The 16,289-nt window shown below is 47.0% G+C and overlaps 1 protein-coding gene across 1 annotated transcript in view; it reads left to right on the top strand.

Annotated features, from left to right (window-relative positions):
• GALNS (galactosamine (N-acetyl)-6-sulfatase) overlaps nt 1-16,289 on the top strand; it is a 41,918-nt gene that overhangs the window by 22,644 nt on the left and 2,985 nt on the right. Inside the window, exons 11-12 of the mRNA XM_032195639.1 lie at nt 3,991-4,112; nt 13,927-14,044. Of these exons, the coding sequence (XP_032051530.1) occupies nt 3,991-4,112; nt 13,927-14,044 (240 nt within the window). The remainder of the gene's footprint in view (nt 1-3,990; nt 4,113-13,926; nt 14,045-16,289) is intronic.

The following is a 16,289-nucleotide window of genomic DNA, read 5'->3' as shown; positions in this document are numbered from 1 at the left end:
GGTCCATCAGAGCTCCGGCCTGCGAGGCTTTCGCTGGGAATTGCCAGGGGAGCGAGAGCGGCCGCTTACCAGCGCCGTGGCGAGCAGCGAGAAGCAACGTCCCTGGCTTTAATTAACTGTTCTCTCCCTCTGATATGAGCACAGCTCTGCCGCTCCAGGTCTCGTGTGGTGGGACGAGGAGACGTGGGCAGGAGACGGACCCCGGATTTGCTGCGCCGCTATCGAAATCCGCAGCCGCTCGTCGAGTCGGAGCGATCTGGGATAGCGCCAGGGTGACGAATTGCCAGAGGGCTGACGTTGACACAAGTGGTGATTCCATCGCCTGGCGGAGAGCCCAAACTGGCAACCGGCTGTATTTGTCTCATGTCTATATTGACATAGCATCTGTGGTCCATTTGCTCTGGAAATTAAAGCATAAGCTGTGCAACCGATTGCCACTAGGTCTTACGAACGGAAAAACGATCCAGGTTACACAATTGCTGGGAAGAAGAGCAGAAAGACGTGCTCGCTGAAAGGTTTACCTGATGTGCAAGAAGGTTTTTTTTTTTTATTTTTATTAAAAAAAAAAAAAAAGGATTGCTGGAATTTCTCCTACAGCAAACAGCTCTGCATGGTGGTGCAAAGCACTGCCTGTGCGAGAGCTCTGGTGCAGAAGCCGAGATCCTTCTGGTTGCCATCTGATGCTCTTTTATTGGTTCCCGGAGAAGCAGAGCTGATGTGCTTTAGATAGGATCTTCTGGTTTGGCTTTCATGCTTTTATAGCTGAGGAGGAAAGCTCCAAGAAAAGCTTAAACACAGGGTGACCTTTCTACTTTGTTTGATCAGTGTTACTGTAAACATGCAAATTACCTTGGACTGTGTGCAGAGTGAAATATTAGGCATGTGCTTTAACTGGCTATTGATCCCCTGCATATTGTTATTAACAGCCTGCCAAAGAAAGAGCTTTGAGTAAATAATAACGGGCAGAGTGGGGTTTTGTTATCCTGGTGGGCAGGCAGGCGTGCCCACCTACCTCTTTGCTCTTTGCCACATAACATAACTTCACTTTTGAGGGAAGTTTGCAGTCCTGCTGGCAGTGATAGAGAAACTGAGCCAGCCCCTTGCCGATGTAAATCAGGGCAGTTCCCCTGCTGCCCGTGGAACAAGGTGGCTTTTCTCCAGCTGAGAATTTGGCACATCTGTGTTTACTGGTAAAGCCTGAAGTGTCCTCAGAGGCTATTGGGCATGTCGGAGGAAAAAAAAAAAAAAAAAAGGGAAAAATTTTAAGAAAGAGCAAGAAATGACTGAGAACGTTGATGTGATTTAAAATGGTCATCTAGTGACCATCACCAACAGGAGGAGACTCCCATCCCTCACCAGGTCTGTTGTCCTCCACCCTTACAGGGGAGCAGAGCTGGTTTCCCTTCTGCCCTGCTGGAGGGCAGCTCCAGCTCTCCCAGCAAAAAGGGCTTTGGCACATCCCTTCCCCATCTCTCAGCAGCACCCGTGGCCAAATCTGCACGCTTTCCAAGCAACTAGAGGCATTATCCAGATGCTCCAGAGTGTGGGTTGTCTCATCGTTAAATGCTGCTCACATCTCGGGCAGCTTTAGTGTACACTGGTTTGGCTCCAGAAAATAAAAGCAATCCAGACTCGAGGATCCCAGACTTGCAGCTTGCTGATGGAGCTGACTTCTCTTTCCATCCTGAGAACCGAAAATGCTTTGAGATAAGAATCAGAAGAGAGTAGAGCTTGTGAATGATAAATTAAATGTTCTTTTCTGTCAAATGGGCAGAAGACCAAGCTCCACCAGCTGAGGCTCAGTGCGTTGCTTCCTGGGATGCTGGGCAGTGCCTTGAGAGCAGGGGAGTGAGGGTTATAATTTTATATCTTGTATTTTGCTCATTTGCCAATGACTGACTAGAAAACATTTTAAGCTGTCTCTGTTGGTTGGATATTAGCAGCCACACACTACATAAAGATAATAACGGCCTGTTATATTTGTGGAGATGAAGTTGAAAAGCCTCGGAAATTCAAAGTGTGGTTCCAGCAGCGCTTGAGGAGAGTTATTTCTGCGTCACAAAACAGTCGGTTTGGTTATTGCTTTCCCCAGCAGCCTACCTTTGAGCAGGGCATTGGCTGCTGGGGTTAGGGGACAGCTTTTGGCTGGAGGCACCAGGCGAGGAGTCGCAGCACCTTTCCGAGCAGCCCCTGGGACCTGGCCTGGGCCGTGTTCTGGGGCCTCAGCCACGGGGAGCAGAAGAGGAAATGCAAACAGAGCAATGGATAAACAAATACCCAGGAGACTGAAATCTTTCAGACTAACGCATTTGCAGCTGAAGAGTATTGTACCAATTAGCAGGCTCTTAATTAAATTGCTTGTTTGATTTGCATCCAAATTATAATTTGGATGTTATGTAGGCTTTGATACCTTTTCATTAACTGTTCCTTTTGGAAGAAAAAAAAAAAAAAACAAAAATCTATTTTTCACTCGGTTTCAGAGGCCTGTGGCATCAGAAGGTGGGAAGGTCAATCATTTTTGTATCCATTTAAAGTCCATTATTGGTCGGTCACTACAACCTATCAAGCAACTCTCTTATTTTTCCAGTCAGTGAGTCAGGAATCTATAGCTGTGTGCAGATAAATGGGATTTTATGGGCTTCTAACCTTCTTGCTTTATTGAAAAGCAGAATATTAACTGCTCCACTGACCAGCTGTCCATTAAAAACACGGGATATTTTTAGAAAATTGTTTGCCAATCAAATCCTACCCACATCTGTAGAGAGCCTTTCAGTTTGTTTGTTTTATAAGCAAATCCTGCAGCTGCCTTCCCACCTCCATTGAAATATTCCCACTTACCTTCTCTCCACGTCTCTGTCCGTGTCTCGGGGCATTTTGAGGCATTGTAAGGGCGCAGCGTGGCAGCTGGAATTGTAAAACCCAGCTTTAACAAGTCCGCTCGGTGCTAGCCCGTGCTGGTCTGTGGGGCCCCCTGCTTTATTTGCTGTTCAGTGAAATGAGCGCTTTACATTTTTTGCAGTTCCCAGGGCTAAATGAGCTCTGTTCGCCCCCCAGCCCAGGCTCGGGGTTATTAGGGAGCTTGGCATCTGGCTAATCACCCGCTGGAGCTGGGGAGACGCAGCCTGGCGAGGCGTGCGAGGGCAGATCTGCATCTGCTCTGGATCTGGGAGCAGACAGCTCGCTCTGTCCCTCGCCGAGCACTTGAACCTGTTGCTGCTGGCAAGCAGCGAGTCCCAGCCCTTGTGCCCTTCATGCTGCTGGGGAAATCCCAGCCTCTCACCCTGCAGACTTAAATGTTAGCAACAGGAATCTCTCCAGGCATAACGGGGTTCTTTCAGCACAGCTCTCGATCCCAGGTGAGTGCCTCAGTGCCAGCTTTGAGATGCTGCAAATCAGGTCAACAAATGCACCCCCATTTCTTTAAAATTAACTGGATTTTCTCTGCTCTTCAGTGAAGCAGATCCTTCAGGCCTGATGGCATGACAGGTTTTCAGGGAGGCTGGTGGGTGCCCACTGCCTCTCAGGGCGATGCCCCTCGGTTTGGCCAGATTTTTCCCCTGGGAAACTGCTGCTTTTTGGTGAGAATTGCCACGTGATCTGAATCCCTGGTTATTTCCAAGCCATGGAAAACCAAAGAGAGGAGATGCTTTCCCCATGAAAAATTCTTATGATTAAATGGTTTCGTGTTTTTCGTCTTCTGTTGTGCCATTTCATTTTAATGAAAATGTTATAGAGATTACTTTTTTTTATAAGGCAAAACTGTAAGGCCTGCTTCAGCTTTTATGTCAGTACAGTGCCAATGTTGTCACCTTGTTTTACCTCATCAGATCAGAATACGTTTTGGACACTATAGTGGACTCTCTGGGTTTAAACCAATTCTGGGGTTTGTGGCTGTGTTGGAGTAAGATGCTGAAGAAAGCAGCACCAGCTAAAACGTTGCTTCCTCACCTGCTTCACCCCTGGTGACCTCTTTTCTCCTCTTCACTGCAGGGCATTGATTTCTGCCCTGGGCAGAACGTCTCTGGAGTGACAACGCATACGCAGGAGGAGCATACCACGCTGCCGCTGCTCTTCCATCTGGGGAGGGACCCTGGAGAAAAGTACCCATTAAGGTGAGCAGTTAACAAAGATGTGCAAACCCTCAGCACCATCAGCGTTTGCTTTATGTGATTCATTTGCCTCAATAGCTGGTTTTTACAATCTGCTTGAAAACTGGCCCAAGAAGCTATCGCTAGTGAGAACAGTAAATAAAAAGGACCAAATATTTTCAGTTGGTCGAGCTTAGATGGATGTGCACATGTCCGTGGCTCCACTTGTGAGTCTTGTTCTGTGTCCTAGCACCCCTGATGGAAAAGCCAAAACGTTTGCTCTTGGATAGAACAGAGGAACTAAGTGAAGGGCAGATGTGGAACAAAGCAGTGGTGAGGAGTGCGTGCACTGGAGCTAGTCTCCTGCAATTCCCAGTGTGTTTTGTGGCTAGGGAAGAAGCATCTAGTGATCTTTCTTGCCATGGTGTTTTTTCTACACGCTGCACTGGAATCTGGGAAGGCAAATTGGGTAATCTTCCAATTTCCTAGCCCCTGCTAGAGGAGCTTCTCCAGAGAGTCTTTGCAAGAGGACTTTCTGCCCGATCCTTTTCCCTCTCTGAACTCTCCTGGCTATCTAAATCCATTTTCCTATAAGCCTACTATTGTAATATTTATCTCCAGCACACACCATGCCCTGAGAGATTTCTGTACGGATTTATGTAGCCATCAGCCGGCGCAGTCCACACATCAATCTGGCATCTCCAAAATAGCTGCCAAGGTGTCCCCACCTCCCTCCCGCCTTCTGCTGGCTTCAGTTTTACCCTCTGGCAGAACAAGATGCAGCCAGAGGCCTTCAGCCTCGTCTCTCACTAGTGGCCCTGCCTCAGGGAATGTGGAAATAAATAAAGGGAAAACCAGTGCTGCTGTGCCTGCCTGTGCAGAAATGGTTTTGTGCAGCAGCTTTACCAGAGAGATGTTTTCGGAGCTGACAGGGCTGCAATTACTCAACTGTTTTAAATAATTGAGTGGATAGACTCGCTCCATTACTTCCAAAAGAACTGAGCCTGTGCTGTCCACTAAGTGTTTTCACTAGAGAGAGAAGGGGAGGAAAAATATTTTCACTTCTCTCTCACTTAACAGACGAGCACCCTAGAGGTACATTATACAGCGTATAAAGCTCTTCAGAAGCCCAGCACGTTAGCTCTTGCTTTCTATTGCATTTCAGCACTAATGAATAAAGCAACTCTGCAGCTCCTGTATTTTAAATTCAGCTCAGTGAAATGATGCTACTGGGTTGAGATTCCAGATGAGATTATGCTCTATTCAGTTTAACAGCTATTTTATTTTAGGAAGATGGATGGATAGAGAAAGACCTCTTTTTCCTAAAATCAAACAAATGGTAGTGTTAAGTAAACTGTAGTTTCTCTTATTTGTGTACTCTCAAATTCTCCCAAATGTGAGGGAGAGGAAGTCTTGCTTAAAGGGTGTTTGCAGGACACATGCTTCCCTCTTATTAGCTGTTCCTTACAGCCACCGTGGGCTGAGCATTGAAATAAATTCCAGTGTTACATCTGCAGTCACTTCTTATATGGCTTCATTGATTATTTTTATTATTATTATTATTATTTGGACACTCAAAGCTGTTTCCTTGATTGAATTTTTTTTACCAAGATGAATACACGATTGTGGAGAGCTGCGATGTTGGTTAATATACAGACCGTAATAGAAAGCTTCTTCTAGTAAATGAATCTTCCTTTCTGCAGCACGTTATGTTGCTATTGTCTCCTCTCTGGTCACAATGGAAAACTCATGGGAAGTGGGTCTCCTATATCCAACGCGGTAATTAAATTATCCTCATTTGTGGAGCTGTTTCTGTTGTGTATTTTTATTTAGCTTAATTATCCCCCTTGGCAGCCAGCCTGTTGGGAGTCCCGACACTGATGTTTCTCAGAAGGGAATCCAGCATTCCCCTCCAAGCATGTATCTGTCTGTCCGTACACGCTGGCTGTATTCAGATCACTTCAGCTCCTGCCTGAGGTTTTTGTGTGTTCGCAGTCCGTGTTGGCCCCGCTCCTCCCTTCGTCCTCAGGCAGCCGTGGAGGAACAGGGCGTATCGTACAGCTCTTCCACCAGCGTGGCTCCTCTGGAGAGTCATTACGTTGCCAAAGCATTCAGAAAAAATTGTGTCGCATCCCTGATTTCTTGGTACCTTCCTCTCTTCTATTTAATTTACTTTTACTACTTTGCCTCGTGAAATCCACACTGGGTTTTGTTATTTTATTTTTGCTGCTGTTCTGAAGACTGGGAAGAGGCAGCACGGTACACTGATTTCCTCTGTTTCTCTGTCTGCTTTCAATCATTTATTTATTTATTTATTTCTTATTTTAGTGCTACCTTTCCTTCTCCCTAAGATGATTTTAGTCATCTGTTACATCTCTTGATTTGAGTTAGTTTGGCACAGGGTCACATGCAAAACCACCCTTAAAGAGGTTTCGTTGCTTCAGCTGAAGGACAGGTGTCTCACACACCTCCAAAGAGATTTTAGTGCTGATATATTTGGGCTCCTTTTAGGATCTTAGGAGATCTCAGAGCCAGGGCATCCTGGAAATCAATCAGATCAGTCAGCTGTGGTGACGCTCTTGGTTTACACTCAGGCAGTCTCATTTGAACAGGCTTTGGGTCGTGACACTGCGCACCAGGTACTGTGTGGCTTTTTCTCGGCTTTGATTTCAGTTCATCTCCAAACGTGGGGATTAGCTTTTTCAGTCTTTCCTGGAGAACTAAAGGGATCGCTGCAGATTCAAGCCCTTTGAGATCTAGGGACAACACGTCAAGTTCTCAGCTCTCTGGGTCTTGTGGTGAAGCAGGACAAGTCCTTCCTCTTCCTGACACAGCTTGCTGGATTTCCTGGAGTTTGCCTGGAAACATTATCAGCAAAAGCTTCTCTCCCCCAGGAGCACTTTTCATGCGGTGGAAAAAATGGTCAGGCAATTACAAGCAGCCCCTGTCATCATGTTGAGGACACGTCTGGCAGTCCGGGGCCATATGGCACCCTGCACTTCTGTTCCTTGACGTGTAAGATCGTGCACGCATCCCTGTGCATGTCTCTTCCTTCCTGCTCCTGCCCCTCTGTTTTGGGCTGGATCACCTCCAGCATCTCGGCTGCTGCCAAGGGGCATAATTGTGTTGGTCCCTGTTGCCTTGAAAAGATAATTGCTGACATTTCTCTGTCTGGTTTGGGACTTCACCCCGGCAGCCCAGCAGCTCCACCAGCTTTGCGTGTGGTTAATCGGAGCTCACAGCAATGCCAGAAGCACGTTATGAATTCTCACGCTGCCTGAGCTTGCCCAAGGCATATTCACATCAGCACGTCAGTGGGCTGCATGGGGCAGGATCCCTGTCCTGGAGCTGACCTTCAGGACTCATGTGTTCAGCATTAGCATCAGAGACATCCACTACCAAGCTTTTATCCCCCTCTCTTCTGCAAGGAGGAGAATTCTTCTGACAGCTGTGGGGTTCTGGAGTTGAGAGGAGCTTGGCAAGCTCTACGTTTGTATGGCTGCAGGATGAGGTAGGGCACGAACATGTCTACAGGTACTGATAAGGCAAAATTGACATCTGGAGAGGTACCTGGAATAAGAACACCTGCAATCTGAAGGTATATGTGGGCAGTCTGTTTCAAAGAAGGGTGGTTACTGGTAAATAATCTTTCTTTTGGTTGCCAGACATGGTAATGTAACTCTTATATAGGTAAGTTACCTTGTTATCTAGTCCTTGTCTAGAGAGAAGTGAACTTTGTGTGTCTTGTCATCCAAGAGATTGACTAGATCTGTGTAGGCTGTGTGATAGAAGGGTTTTTTTCCTCGTTTGTTTTGTAAGCTCTCAGCTTTTAAATCTAAATGAGATTGTGCGTTAAGCACCACACAAAGCAGAAGTGTTTCTGTAAGCCTAAGCAGTATTTTCCTTCTTCCCTAGATGCAGTGTTTGTTTGGTTTTCTCTTCGTATGAAAGCACTCCAACTGCGGGGTGCCTCTGGTACCAGATTTATCAGAATGCAGGGCTAAAAGATCTGATCACTGCCTTTCTTTACCAAAGTCTGTTACATTCAGGGGATTGTGTGGCCCCTAAATCACACACAGGGAATTTGTTTCTCCATCCAACCTGTATTTGAGAAATTCAGTCAAATTACCTGTTGGTAGCTTCACAACCAATTGCCAGCTTTACTACCCACGTCAAATATTATTGGTTTTATACGCTTTTAGTAAAATACTCCATGCCAGTCAGGAAGAGCACAAGCAATAATACCTAGCAAAATCTGGCATGGCTAAAAATACAGTTACCAAAAGACACCACGCAAACGGAAGGACAAAGTGCAGATCAGGTCAGACTCCGAAGCTGCCAAAGGAGTTCATAACAGAAACCTCTGAAATTGTCAGTTTGCACCAGAGGTACAAAACAAAGCCTTGATAACAATTAAGTGCAGCTCACACCTTGCCGGTACTCCAGGTTAATAGCGACTTCTGCTTTGAACTATTGGCTCTGCTCAGAACCGAGTTTAATAAATTGTGAATGTCAAAATCCCTATATTTTACTTAGGGCAATAGATTTTACTATTATGGAGGGAAAAAATGGAAGTGATAAGGCTTGGTTGATGAACATAATGATTTTAGAACACATTAATTAACAAAAGAGCTCACAAGTGCCTATTTTGAGCAGATGGAAAATCCTGAAAATCATCAGAGAGGTAATTGCACTGGTTATGGAACCAGAAAAGACGGGGAGAAGCTCCTGAAGGGAAGCTAAAGGGGAAAGGATCTGATAGGAAAGCTGCCAGTCTCACCTTACCCATCAGGGCAGAAACCTCTCTGTTGAGAAAAGAGAGAGAAGGTGCAAAACAGGGAGAAAAAAAAAAAAAAAAGTGTAACAAAGCCGGAATTTTGCCCAGGGGAGATGCTGACTCCTCATCTTGTTGAAAACAGAAGGAAATGGCAACAGCTGCATTGCAGGAGCGAATTCACTGCTGCCACAGGAGAGGTGGCTTCGAGGAGAACTACAACTGTGGAAACCGTGGTGAAGGGTGGATAAAAAGCCTCAGCAATGAACCTGCTGTCCGGTGCCTTACAGCATGGGCTACCCTGTGCTTTTCTATTTGATTCCTTTTCGTTTTTTCTGTGGCTCTTTGAGCCTCTCCAGTAACTGCAAGTTGCCACGTTCTGGAGTCCTAAACCTGTTGTCTGTGTCATCTATTGTACAGACTTTACATTCCAGATAAATTTAATAATAGGAAAGAGGAACAGAGGAAGACTGAGTAATGGGACAAGATCAAAACTTGGATACCATATTGCGGAGCAGCCTCACAGCACTGATAACAGATAAAACCAAATTACCTGAGCCTGGGCGTGAGTATTTCACAATTACAAACCAAAGTTTAATTAAAATAATTCAGTGAAGAAGGAATTAAAATAGACAAATCGTTAGCCAAGTTTTGTGTGCTGCCCTGACTTCACGTGTGTCTGGTGAAACATGCTGCAGATCTGAAAGCTGCTGTGGAGAGCCCGCTGTCAGATTTCAGTGAATTGCTCTGCAAAATAACCACTGGTACGTTCTTCTGAATAATAACGTGGTCCTGTCACTGCCGGGGCCGAGATACGGTGTTGTGCCCCTATATGAATCATCAGGAAGAGCTAGAAATTAATACATCAAGATCTAGATTTAAAAAATGCTGAAAGCGCTCTTTGATTTCCTGTGGTTTGGGTGTATTCATTAGGTGGAGAATCGCCCTGTCCTCCTCCTCCTCGCAGCTCAGGATGTCAGAAGACCTAAAGGCAGAGGACTGAGACGCTGCTTCAACACCGGAATCAGGGTGTCAGACAAACCCTTCTCCTTCCAAACCCGAATTTCACCGGAGGACACGGTGGGGTTAATAGCCGAGCAGGTTACACTCGGAGCTGCTTGGCGAGGGAGGAGATGGGAGCAGATTGCCAAGGCACAATTACACTAAATGAACTAAGCACAGGCCACACCTGTGCCTGGGACCCCGCGCTCGCCATCCAGCCCTGATTGGCTCCCCAGAGACTTCCCGGAGGTAAAGTGTCAATTAGTGTAATGACCCTGGACTTTGTCCACCCTGTGCGCTCATTCTGAGCGTGGAATAATTCTGTGTGCGCTGGGGGATCTCTTTTAGCAAACTCCTCACAACACCACCTGCTCACCCGCGCTGCTGCGCTCTCATTCTTCCAGTGATATTCCCAGCTCTCCTTCTGCAGGATTGTCGAGCTCGAATAGAAAGCACGGCGTGCCCTGGAGGCAGCGAGGTCTGGATCCTCATTCAGGCAATAATGCCTGAACACCTGTATAGAGAATATTATTTTTTCTTGTTGTGGAGAATGCAGCAAGCCCTGCCCTTGCAGCCCAGTTCGTATGCACTCAAGGAAAGGATGGGACTCTGGTGTAAGAAGAGGAGAGGTTCTCGTCTCCATTAACAACTCAGACTGATTACCATGAAGCAATTATCCCCATCTTACATGCAGATTAAAGGCGTTCTTCCCTTGCAGATTTTGTCACGAAACGCATTTCTTTCATAGGGCTGGAGACAGCTTTAACCCACTGCATGCAGTCAGTAAATAATTCACAGAACATTGCGTGGATGCTGGGGCTTGTGAGGCACTGTGGAGCTGAACAGCTTGGTCTGAGCAAGATCCGAGCTCCTCAGAGTGAGGAACGGGGACTCTCCAAGTGCTGTGATCCTTCAACAGCAAAAACAGCCACCAGCACTGTTTCATCTCGATGCTGGCTCCGGTGTCACTGCAAATGCAAGCCTCGGGTGAGTGCCATCCTGCAGGAATCGGAGACCAGACGTGCCTCTGGGTGAGAGGCACAGCTCCTGTGATTAACTGAGCCATCTGAAGCCGATCTTTGGTGATCTCCCAGCCTTGAATGACACCTTACGGCACTCTGTCGCTGCTGTGTACTCGGACACCAGGAAGACAGCTGCAATCGGATATGTTTTAAGCTAGTGTCAACAGGTTTAGTCAGCTTAAGAGCATGTTAAGCCCTACGGAGACAAGGTTTATAGGTTAGCAGTGTGACTCGGAGTATAATCTATACATGTTCTTTAGCTTGAGCCAGCTTTGTGCTTATGTGAGAAGTGCAAGTCTTTTATACGTGCCAAGCCATTTCTAGCATGCTTTGGGGAAGTCATTCAGCCTATGCTAAATGCTCAAATAATCTAAGAGTGGAGGAGCTGCAGGGGAGAGCAGTTCAAAACCACCAGGAGCTGAGGTTAGGCCAAGATTTCCTGTCGCTGCTGAGCTAGCTGAAACAGCCGGGAGCATCCCCAACACAGGAATTAAAGCAAGAGGATGATTTAAATGACGTGAGCCTACTTTGTTATGCTGCAGCGTTCACGTGGCTTAGGTTGCTAATGAGCAACAATGCTGTGAATAAATGTGGTATTCAAGATTACAGCAAAAAGATTTTATTTTTTTTTTTTGCACTGTAACAGGACTGGCATATTTGGAGCAAAAACCAGCAGTCACGACAACATATTGTTTATCGTTCATCCAGACCACAGCTGTGTTTTCCAGTGGTCTGTCCAGATTATAGCTAATTTGGAATCGTATGCATGAAAAGCCCTTTCGAAGGATGAAATTGGGCTCTTTAGCACTTAAATATTTGCAAAGATGCTGTGGAGCTTAATTAGTTAGCAGCAACACTATCTTATGGGTCCACTTCCAAAAGAAGATCTTAAACACTGGAGAGATGACACGAGTATGTGACAAAAATACACACGTTAGGTGGTTACAAGAGCAGCAGCAGAAGGCATTAAATGATCAGATATCTGCGATATCTGTTAGACTCCAACAATTGATTGAAGTCTGTATTAATTCACATTAATCCTTAATACGAGGATTTTAATGAAGTGTGATTAGCTAGGGGCTTGGAAGAGCTTCCCAACCCCGGAACAATAAGTGCGTTAGAAAATCTGAAAACGCTGCAGCACGCGTGTCTCCCTAAGCCACGTTTTGTCACCATTTACATCCCTCGAGCGTGCAGGCTCTGAAATAAAGCCTGTGACACCCCCGTTTCCTCCGGTCTCAGCAGAGCAGGCTGCAGCTCCCATGTCCAACACGCTGCGTGCACCCCTGGCACTCGCCCTGGTTTTGGGTACGCTCCGTCTGTATGCCTGTCTGTTGCCTTTTCTCTCTGCACACAGGCTCTCCCCTGTTGGCCGTCCTCTGTGTGTCACCAAGGGTTAGCTTGAAATGCTCTCCGCCTCTTTGAAGGATCTGTTTTGATTTTTTTTTTCCCAAGCGTGCTGCTGCGCTGGCAGTCCTGCGCATCTGAAACGCGAGCGGAGGGCTGCCAGATAAAATCTTGCCGAGCCGAAAGGCCGTTGTGCCACCCGGATGCAACGCTCCCACCTCACTGAGCCAAGCCACTGCTGCCTCGAGTGTCCTCAGCAAGGGCGTGAGTCACAGCTGGTCTTTGGCAGCTCCCAAACTTCTGCAGCCCTCCTTTTTCAGCTGCCTGCCGTGGGAGCTGAGGTATGGGATGCACGGGAAGAGGAGCGCGCAAATTCGGGAGCTTCGCCGCAGCGATCTTTTAGGGTGATCCACGGGGATCTGATCCTGGTGATTCCCTCTCCCTCAGGATCCAGCCAGCTGGGTGTGAGAGCAACAGCTTCGTTTGCAGGAGCTTGTCATTTCCAATTCCCTTCCGGTTCTCTATCAGCAAAGCTCAGGCCCATCCCCGCAATCAGCTTCTCCCTGGATGGCTGCCGAGATGCGATATTTATAGGGCTTACTGGAAACTGTTGGCACATTGCTGGGCTTCGAAATGTGATTGTTTTTTAAAGAAGGAAATTAGCTGGAGTATGGGGCTGGTGGCCAGCTTGGACTGGAAGCAAAGGGAGCCTGAGGTCAGGACCAGGCTGCATTGTTCCTCTTTTATCTTCAGAAGCAATTTGCCGCTCTCTGTTTTTTGAAGTGGCTCTGAACGTGATGGGCAAAATGAGATCATTGGGAAGCCGTCCTCCGTTTTAGGAATACTTGAAATATTAGCGGAGTGCACCCTGAACTGCTTAAACAAGTGCCTACCGGGGTAAGAGTTTGGATACAAAGCTGGTAATTTATAACGTGGTATGAGGGCTTGGAGCATGACAGATGGGTCCCAGCTTGGAATAATAAAGCCCAAATGGAAGAATGTAGAGGGGCAGAACCCCAGGGTGGATATTGCGAAACGGAGGAGGTATTCTTGTCTTGGACAAGTAACTTCTATTCTTCTCCATCTTCCTGTTTGCATAATGTTAGTTCTTTTTACTCGGTGATTGTGAAGTTTTACTGGCTAATGGGTGGTTGCGATTGAAAGCCTTCTCTTAAGAACACTCTTGAAAAACCAAGCATTGACATTGACTCCCTTCCCTTCCCTAAATGCCTCCGTGCTACAGAAAAGCCCTCGAAAGAGCAGAGGATGAAAACATCCAGAACTGGGTGACCTCACATGTGGCACAACCCCAACACCCTTCCTTGCTAGTGGCATCCCCCAGGGAATCAGGCATTTGGGGCCGTGGGGCAGGCGGTTTTCCAAGCTGAAGCCCCAGGCTGATGATCCGCGGGGAGCCACGTGCCTCTGTGCTGTGCTCCCCCAGGCTGGGCAGCTCAACCCTGCAGCCTCCAGGCCCAGCCAGGATGGATTTTGCCAGCTCAGATGCTTCATTCCCCCACGGACCCGTGGGCGGTTAGCGTCGGCTGCGTGTTTACAGGCTCTCCTCCTTTGCTATGGCCCAGAAAAAGGCTGACGTAGCTGAGCGATGTGGATGCTTTAACCATGCTCTGTCTCCAAACAGTTGCATTCTGGAAGCCCCGCTAATAACTTCCATCGTTTGTTCCCGTTCTAGTTTTGCCAGTGAAGAATACCAAGGAGTTATGGAGCGAATATCAGCCGTGGTGCAGCAGCACAAGGAGACCATGGTGCCAGGAGTGCCACAGCTTAACGTGTGCGACAAGGCCGTCATGGTGAGTAGCTAAAACATCAAAAAAGATCTCATCTTAAACTATATTTTGCATTTAAAAACGTCACCTGCTGTTGGGAAGGGATGGAGAAGAAGGAGGCTGTCCTTCCACAGAGGGGAGGGCTGGGCAATGTCTGCCAAGTCCCTCAGCACGCTGTGATAAACTGTGAGTTCCTTCCTTCGAGATATCGACAACTGCAGATGCTTCTCCTTTCTAGTCCCCCCTCTGCAAATCTCACAAGTCCTCTACATTTCGAGTGGTGGGACTGAGACAGAGCCTCTTGTCTTTTTTTTGTGCTGTATCAGCGAGTATCTGTGGTGTAGCTCAGTCCTCTCCAAGTCCACCTGTGCCTGTCTTTTCCAAAGTCCTTCTGGCTTGAAGCAGGCCAAATGTGTTTGCAGTTCTGCATCCAGTTTGAATTAAACACTGGAAAGTCACAGTTTACCTTTCCTATCAAACGCCACTTGCTTTGTTGTGAACCTGGAAAAAACCTGGATGGTCCATAGGAGATAAAGCTGTCGGATGACAAGAGGTTGTGTAGTTTTAAGGGGATGTGCCTGTAAAGACTGACACAAAATGGTAACAGGCGAAGTCTTCCTGACACCGAAATAATCTCCTCAAACAAACAGTGAGTACCTGCTGCTTGGTGTCTGCCTCCAGCCAGATAGAAAAGTTCAAAATGTGGAGCTGTCTGTTCAGTAAGAAGGCAAAGATCTTTTTTAGTTTAGTAACATCTTTTATTTTTGGATGTTAAGCAGCAAAAAAGATTTGAAGTACCATTGTTTCTGTGTTGTTTAGTTACTCAATGTCTCCCTTAACAAGCACTGTTCTGTGCATCTCTGGGTCTTTCTGGGTTCAGGGACTCTCCCCAGTGCCTGCCAGAGCCCTTCAGTGGAAGGGCATTTCTTCTGGGCGGACTCCAGCTCCAAAACTGCTTCATAAAGTGTAGGCATACACTGAACATCTCCTGGACTTCACCCCAAATCCCCAGCTCTCAAATTGGGGCTGCTGACGGTCAGTTTTCTCCCTGAACATACCTGGGGCAGAAGTTTTGCCTTTCCTCTCACCAGACCACAAGCTGCCTCTTCTGGCTTTGGCTGTGGCAGTATCCTGGCTGAGCCTAGGCCAGTTGTACCTGCCATCTATAAGCAAAAGAGGTTAAAGACTGCATCAAACCAGGTCATTCAGGCTGTCTGAGGGGGAGAGCCCTCCCCAGTGGTGCTGGGTGATGTAGAAATGTTCAAATCTCAGCAGGAAGCTTTTTTACATCACAGATTTTCTATTCGACGTACACTTCTAATTGGCCGATGACGCAGTCACAAAACTAAAATAAACAGGCACCAAGTTATTGTCTGCCTTTTGAGACCAGAATCAAAGGTAACCAAATCTTCTTGGAGCACCAGGATTGGTGGGGTTGGTTGGACCCTAAACCTGTCTTTGGGGGGTGCTGGGAGATAACCATCGCTTCTTAAAGCCATGCCCCAAAACGTCTTTGAAATTCTGCTGGCCCATCCGTAGCGTAGCCCACCAGCAGTGGAGATGGAGCTCCTGGGGCTCTTACAGCCCTGATCCACGAAAGCTGACTTAAAGTGCAGAACTGAAGCAGATGCAGTCTGTTTTTTCCAAAAAAAAATTAATATTTTCTTTGTTTCTTTGAATCTCTGTTGCCTCTACAGAGTGGTCAAGCATCTGAAATTCCCAGTGGTGCTTGCGCGTTTTAAAATTGAGGAGCAGAGTTAGAAATCAGCATGAATTGCTCCTGAATCATCTGAAGCCCTTCACGCAGCGCTGTGTGCTGCTCTGCCTGGCAGATAGCTGGTGTCTCACTGCCATCTGTTGTCAGCTGGAGGGAACAGAAACCTGCTCCGGCATTTTTTCTGGGGTTAAGCTTTCCTTTCCCTCCATAGGAATTTAATTCCAAGCAAACGTAAATGACTTGAAAAAATAAATAGAAGGCGATGGGTCAGGGCTGAACGGACCTTTAGTAGTGATAAAAACTCGCCCGTGGATGGGTAGACCTGAAGAGGAAGAGGGTCAGAGAAAGACCATAAAAGATTTCTGAAGGCAGAATGGGAAAACAGAGTTCCACCAAAACCTCATGATCTGTTTGCTCCTACAAGAAAGAGAGGAAATCACCAGAGTCCTGGCAGGCTGCATTTGTACAGGAGAGCCCACGGTACCCCAGCAAAGGGAATCGTCTGTTGTGTAACCATTTGAAGTCCTTCCTAAAGCCTTTGTGAACAGGATT

This window comes from Aythya fuligula, chromosome 12 (assembly GCF_009819795.1).
Source record: "Aythya fuligula isolate bAytFul2 chromosome 12, bAytFul2.pri, whole genome shotgun sequence".
Classification (NCBI taxonomy): Eukaryota; Metazoa; Chordata; class Aves; order Anseriformes; family Anatidae; genus Aythya; species Aythya fuligula.
Note: the sequence above shows the minus strand (reverse complement) of the source record. Positions and strands in the feature narration are given on the sequence as shown.